The following is a 7,636-nucleotide window of genomic DNA, read 5'->3' as shown; positions in this document are numbered from 1 at the left end:
TAAAAAAAAAAAAAAGTTAAATAAATAAAAATTAAAAATAGTTTATAAAATAAAATTAAAAATAGAAAAAACTTTTTTGGTGTCATTTTAAATAAAAGTTTTTTTAAATTACATTACAATCTTCTGTACAACGGGAACAGAGAGCAAAACAAATGTAACCCTTCCCTATGCTATCCAAAACTAGAAAATTGTTTTTTTATCTGGAGTTACACTTAAAAAATGTACCCGCTCCGACTTACATACAAATTCAACTTCAGTACAAACCTCCAGTCCCTATCTTGTATGTAACCCAGGCACCGCCTGTATTGTGACATCTCAGCAATTTAATCATCCAGCCTTGAAATGTTAATGACGGGATACTATGCAATTGTACACGTTGGATTTTGGGCAGGATGTGGCATGTGGTCCTCGGCATAGAGAATTTTGTAACAATTGGGAAAATCTAGCTCATTGTCTGGTGTGGTTATTAATACGGAAATAAAAAGCATTTATAAATCTCAAAAGTAGTTATTTTTATGGCTTGTTGTTGTTTTTATAGTTGCAGTTCCCCTTGAAGTTTGTAAATGTATTATCCCTGAGCCCTGAGGGCCGTATGCCCTTAATGATGCTGAATAATTGCTGCGCATTGCAGGGTTCACCAGTAATCTGCTTCAGCAATGACTTTGTGACCCGGACAAGTTAATTGCTGACATACAAACAAGGATTGCTCCTTCCCAACTGACCCATGAGAAATGCATTGAGCGGCTCTCCTTGCTTGACTTGGCCTGCGTATATACTCCTCCCGACATCGTCACAGCGCAGACAGCGAAAGTGACAGGTACTCCATTGAGTACTTCAGGGCCACTATAGCCCTAAACAAAAGGAACATTACCTAATGCATTGTGTGAAGGAGCTGCTATTGACATTCACACCTAGGCGTGCATTTCCTGTACGCTCTCGAAGATATCTGACATTTTTGCATTGCTTTTATGTAAGCTAACCGTGGAGGTCAAAGGAAGCACCAAAAAAGGACACCTGGGGTACTTCTGGGGGTCAAGAGGACCAAAGTTGGCTTTGTGTAGGGATGTGGGTACATGCTATACTGCCTTCAAACAGGTCAAAATCCTGGGAAAGTCAGACTTGGGTTATATTATGAAAATAAAATGCATGGATTTGTCTTTGTGAAAACTGTTCAAATGATCACTGGATCCAACGTTAGCCCGGTGATAGAAGATCTCACATGGTAAAAGTCTAGCTCAGGTGTTACCTCCATAACCTCCTTGTTGGTCCTCTTTATATTATAGATTGGTAACTAAGGCAATCAGGAGGCTCGGAAAGGTTAAAGGAGAACTATGGGGTTAAGTCTTTTCCCCATAGTTCTCCTTAGGGTAACAGGAGGACACAAACTAGCGTCCTCCCGTCACCCTAGGCTATACGGAGACGCCGCAGTATACCGCGAGCTGCTGCTTGCGGTATACCGAGACGCCGCAGCTGAAGCGGATCCCGACAATTGTGCCGGGATCCGCCCAGCTGCGTGACTGACAGCTGGCTCTGCCTAGAGGCAGAGCCAGCTGTACCCGCCCCCTCCCCCGTGCGATCCACCAGTCAGCGCTGGCGGATCGGAGCGGGTAGGGGGGAAGCAGAGAGCCGTGACAGGATCGAGAGGTGAGCAAACGCCGGTATGTGTTCGCTCACCTCCCAAACTACTGAGCTACTACAGTCTCATTGTCACAGGTCGGCTAGAACTACAGCCTTTTCCAACCAGGGTGCCTTCTGGCTTCCTCAAGGGTGCCTTGAAAATTTAAGAGCATAGAACTGAGGACTCTAATGTGGAGGGGGCTTCTGATGTAAAAGGGGGAACTCTGATTATAAAAGCAGCCTTGTGATGTGAAGGGTGAACTCTGATGAGAAAGATGAGGATTCTGATGTGAAGGGGAGCCCCTAATTTGAAGGCAGGACTTTGATGTGAAGGGGGGAACCTTTTTTTTGTATTTTTGGCATTTTTTCCCCCCCCCCCCCTTTAAAATCCATTACATTTTAGACTGGGGTGCCTCAAGATTTTGCATAGTTTTAAAGGGCGCTGTGACTGAAAAGGTTTGCGAAATGCTGACTTGGGATAACCGTGTGTGTATATTATTATTATTATACAAGATTTATATGGCGCCAACAGTTTGCGCAGCACTTTACAATATAAGGAAGACATTATAATCACTTGTCAATCAGGACTGATAAGTTAAATGAAGAAATGAACAAAGTTAATTTGAGAGGGGAAAAAACATGGTTTCGCATGGACGAGGAAGTCGAACATTCTTTCTCATTCAGCTGCGGGCCTGAACAAGAGAAAATGGCCAGCTTTACAATGTTACTTTGTATCTCTCTATCTCTCTCTGATCAATGTTTAGAAACAATGTTACTTTGTATCTCTCTATCTCCCTCTGATCAATGTTTATAAACAATGTTACTTTGTATCTCTCTATCCCCTCTGATCAATGTTTATAAACAATGTTACTTTGTATCTCTCTATCCCCTCTGATCAATGTTTATAAACAATGTTACTTTGTATCTCTCTATCCCCTCTGATCAATGTTTATAAACAATGTTACTTTGTATCTTTCTATCTCCCCTCTGATCAATGTTTATAAACAATGTTACTTTGTATCTCTCTATCTCCTCTGATCAATGTTTATAAACAATGTTACTTTGTATCTTTCTATCTCCCCTCTGATCAATGTTTATAAACAATGTTACTTTGTATGATCAATGTTTATGAACAATGTTACTTTGTATGATCAATGTTTATGAACAATGTTACTTTGTATCTCTCTATCTTCCTCTGATCAATGTTTATAAACCCTGTGACAGGCTGGTCCATTTTTTAACAGTAGCAGCTTCTTCAGCTTCTGTACTTGCTGGCAATTCCTGACTGTCAAAATGACAGCCAGGAGTTGCTGTGTAATTGAGGAGGCAGCTAGGTAAAATACCCTGTTCTGAAAATTGTCAGGTGTCCATTTTACAATTTTGTGTGCTTATTAAAAATAAAGATACACAAAACTGTAAACCAGAGACCAAAAATCAAATAGTAAAATTGTCTAGAACTTTCCAGCTTTGTACAGAGAAGTCTGCTGAGGTTGTATAGCAGTTGTGTGTGCTATGTTTCTTTTTGTTTTCTATATATCTAATTTACTTTTTGGATTTCTATTTGTGACTTCTTTTTTTATTTTGGTTGTTGACTTTTATTATTTGTATTATTATTATATTTTTTAAATATTTTTTTAAAAATGGGATTTCTTTTCAGATCTTTGTTTCTTCTTGATGAAAGATTTTCTTGGCTATAACCCGTTTTAAGTCTTTAGTGCTGTAAGCCCATAATGGCTCCTCAGTCTCCCAGAGCGGTGTCTGTGTATCCACGCTGACCTGTGACCCCGGCAAATGAGTCCCTGTGATCTTGTTCCACTTCAGTGACTGAGATCACAATTTAGTTAACTTTTCCCTTTGGTTAACTTGTTCCCTAGCACCGGCTGGTCCCGTCATCATTTAGAGCTACAGAAGAGCCCAGAGTAATAATAAAGTGTAACTGTTGAACACACTAAAAGGTTAATTGAAGGAGAATTCAGCCTAGAAATATACTAATGTACATTGTATCGGGCTATGTCTCTAGTATTCAACGTGAGATGATACTAGAGAGCCCGAAGCCCCATTACTACAATTCCTCGGTCACTGTGTTTAAATGCTCATACCGCAAACCAAAGTGAGCCCACAAACGACCACTGCCCCAAAGATGCAGTGCGAATATGGTTTGTCCTGGAAGTTCATATTTGACTTTCTTGATGGGTTTTTTTCTGTGATAAAGCTAAAGAATGTTGAGCATTGTTCACTGCCATTAATTTCAGTAGTGCACTTTTCATCTATGTGTTATAGTGGAGGCCAATTTTTTTTACTGTGTTGTAGCGGAGGCCATTTTCCACCCGTGTGTTGTGGCGGAGGCCAGTTTCCACCCGTGTGTTGTGGCGGAGGCCAGTTTCCACCCGTGTGTTGTGGCGGAGGCCAGTTTTCACCCGTGTGTTGTAGAGGAGGCCAGTTTCCTCCCATGTGTTGTAGCGGAGGCCAGTTTCCACCCGTGTGTTGTAGTGGAGAACAGTAAAAAAAACAATATGTATTTCAGATGTAGTGTCTGGCAAGCACAGAACAGTAATGCATGTAACACTAACTATACCTGTGTGCGTGTGTATACTTATTACAAAGGAATGCAGCTCTCCAAATATTGCTTTAAGCTGTCCAGGGAAAATATTACAATAAAAGGACTAATCCAGTCTACAGCCAATCACAGCTTTATGTTCTATTGTAGCAAAAATGCAGCAGTTTCATTTTTCTTCCTATTTGATGTTATAAGCAATCATATTAAATCAGCCTAACCCTCTCCTCCCTTTGCAGGTTTTAAGGAAACGGCGTTCCTTTATGCCATCTCCTCAGCGGGGCTAACACATGCCATGGCGAAGGCGTGCAGCGCGGGCAGGATGGAGCGTTGCACATGCGATGAGGCTCCAGACCTGGAGAACAGGGAGGCCTGGCAGTGGGGAGGCTGCGGGGACAACCTGAAATACAGCAACAAGTTTGTAAAGGAGTTCCTGGGGAAAAAGTCCGACAGGGACCTCCGAGCCCGCGTGGATTTACACAATACGAACGTGGGAATTAAGGTAAGTGCATCACGGTATAGAACTTGTTACTGCAGCTTAGATGTAATGGCTGCACTGTTCCTTTTTTTCACATGTTGCCCCTTCCCACTCCCTTTATTTTCACCTGATTACCCTGCCAGTAATACATTTCCCGCCCTATGGTCAGGGCTGGTGCTAGACATTTTGCGCCCTAGGCAAGACCAGCTACTTGCACCTTCTGATCTACATAACACGGGGTTGGGTGGTTCTGTAATCCCCAAAGAGAACAATGTAGGTGATAAGTTTAGCACAGATTATCAGCTCACTGGTTTCTTGCCCTTATCAGATATAAGAACACTTTCATTGGTATATTTAACAGTGGATAGAAGGTGTGGTGGTGGTGTAACAATAGTGGAGTGATGTTGGGGTTGGAAGGCGTCATGGGGGCCATGGTGGGGTTGGAAGGCGTCATGGGGGCCATGGTGGGGTTGGAAGGTGTCATGGGGGCCATGGTGGGGATGGAAGGTGTCATGGGGGCCATGGTGGCGTTGGAAGGTGTCATGGGGGCCATGGTGGGGTTGGAAGGTGTCATGGGGGCCATGGTGGTAAATTTAGCAGACCAAAAGGGAGCCAATAAGTTCATTAAGGTTCACATACACTTGAATTGATACATGTGTTAACGGGCATTTATGTCTCACATTGGCATGCTTTGCTTTAAGGCAGCCCAATAAAATGAATGGGCTACTAACGCACCCTAACAAGCTCGGTCAGCGGCTCTGTCTTGCATGCCACCCAGTTCACTGATGCCATTGGTTGCCAGGAGCTCGGCAGGACCCAACCCAGTGGCGTCTGTGAGCTAATCAGGATGCCAGACAAAGTGTCATAGGTTGCTAAGAGCTCTTAGAAACCTGGGACGCTGTGGCTGCCCCCCACCACAAACCATCCCCACTTGGTGTCCCCCCAAACGGGTGCCGCCTGAGGCCACCACCTCTGGCTGCCTCATTGTAGGGATGGCCCTGGTAATGTGCATTGCTTTAATGCATGCATTACTTTAATGCAATAGTGTAAATAGGCCCTTTAATATTTTGGTAGTAATGTATTGACACAACAGCGCCAGTAGTTTGTCCCCTGGCAGGACACCATTCCTGATGTCAGTGAAATAATTAGCGAACAGACAGCAGTTTATGTAACCTCACAAACAAAAGCAGCACCGTTCCTAAATGGGGATCCGATGGCGAGGAGCCGCGGCGGATGGGAACAGGTGTCCGGAGCTGTTGGACTGCTGAGATCTCTATCTGCTCTTCCTGTCTCTGTGTGTCAGTAAACCGCGAGAGGAGCTTAATGTGATTCAGCGGGGGAAATCTGGCCCTTGTAACCCGTCTCCCTGCTGTTTGAGAAAGCATGACACAGATTATGAAATCATCAAGTGCCGCCTTTGGACCTATTGTGTCTCCGAAGGGGCTTTCTGGGTGACCTCAACCGCTAATGAAAGGGACAGCCTGTCTGCCATTAGCCGGAGTGATTAAACCAAGAGCTTCTTCTTTGAGATGTCTGGGACGTGAATGGAGCTCTTATTAAAAACGCAATTTCCTCTCTATTGGCAAATAAAACCCTCTAGTTATTCAGCTGTTTTATTCGGAGAAAGCAAAGTCCCGTTTCTGGCAGCCAGACAACGCTGCCCCCCCTCCTCGCTCGCCTCCTCTTCACTTATGACAAGGGCTCAGCTCCCTCTCTAACTCCGACCCTTTCCTGTGCTAAGAAATCAAATAGCTGAGGCCTCCAAATAGAGCTATTACATGGATCAGTACAAAGATGGATAAGTAGCCAGATATAAGAATAAAGTATATCTAAAGCCAAAACTTTATTATTATTTTTTATTCTTGGATAGATTAAATAAGGTTTTTTTTCTTCTGTGTTCCATGTTGCAGATTTTCTTTCACTTGTTCTGTAGGTACAAGAGGAGTTGGAGATGTGAAGGAAATCCTTTTTAGACTGTTAGTCACTGGAACAAGTTTCCCTACTTTTACTTTATTCAATTTCTAGTGACAGTTACATAGTATTTGAGGTTGAATAAAGACATAAGTCCATCAAGTCCAACTTTATTGTGTGTGTGTATAGGTCCCTGAGTGTTCTCATTCTTAAGAGTACCTGTACCCCTGTACATTACGGTCTCTCAGGAAATCGTCCAAGAGCTTCTTGAATGATTCCAGACTATTCGCGGAAATCACTGCTTGAGGCAGCGAGTTCCAGACCCTAACCGCGCGAACTGAGAAGTGATATCTCGCTGGTTTTCATTATGCCGACTAGAGCAGAGCATAAATCTCACTAAGAGGGACAAAGACTGCTCACTGGTTTCTAACCCCTCACCATTGTATCCAAAACAAGAAGAAAAAAAAAGTATTAGTTTTAGGTATAGTTTGAGATGAATGAATATGAGATACAGCAATTGGTTAAAAAAAATGATTTGGGGGCTATAAGAGATGGTGGAAAACATGGGTGGGATATAAGAAGTTTAAAAAAATCCAAGTATTTTTTGTGGGCAGAAACTCTGGATGGGATGGAAGGTGTAGTGGAGGGCAATGGTGGGAATAGAAGGTGTGGTGGCGGGGTGATGGTGGAGATGGAAGGTGTGCTGAGATTGGAAGCTAATGTTGGGGAAGGAAGGTGTGGTTGGGGCCCATGGTGGGAATGGAAGTTGTGGTGGCAGGGTGATGGTGAGGTTGGAAGTGGTGGTGGAAGGCAATTTTGGGGATGGAAGGTGAGGGGGTCATTGGGGGGTTGGAAGGTGTAGTGGGGCCCATGGTGTGGTAGGAGCCATGGTGGGGTTGGAAGGTGTGGTGGGGACCATGATGAGGTTAGAAGGTGTGGTTGAGGCCATGGTGAGGGCCATGGTGTGGTTGGAAGGTGTGGTGGGGGCCATGGTGGGGTTGGAAGGTGTGTGGTGGGGCCCATGATGAGGTTAGAAGGTGTGGTTGAGGCCATGGGGAGGTTGGAAGGGGTGGGGG

General features: G+C 43.9%; 1 protein-coding gene across 1 annotated transcript in view; it reads left to right on the top strand.

Annotated features, from left to right (window-relative positions):
- Positions 1–7,636, top strand: part of WNT9A (Wnt family member 9A) — a 93,014-nt gene that overhangs the window by 80,566 nt on the left and 4,812 nt on the right. The window contains exon 3 of the mRNA XM_018558642.1: positions 4,411–4,673. Within this exon, the coding sequence (XP_018414144.1) occupies positions 4,411–4,673 (263 nt within the window). The remainder of the gene's footprint in view (positions 1–4,410; positions 4,674–7,636) is intronic.

The sequence above is a fragment of the Nanorana parkeri genome, unplaced genomic scaffold, assembly GCF_000935625.1.
Source record: "Nanorana parkeri isolate BGI_ZX_2015 unplaced genomic scaffold, ASM93562v1 scaffold351, whole genome shotgun sequence".
NCBI lineage: Eukaryota > Metazoa > Chordata > Amphibia > Anura > Dicroglossidae > Nanorana > Nanorana parkeri.
Note: the sequence above shows the minus strand (reverse complement) of the source record. Positions and strands in the feature narration are given on the sequence as shown.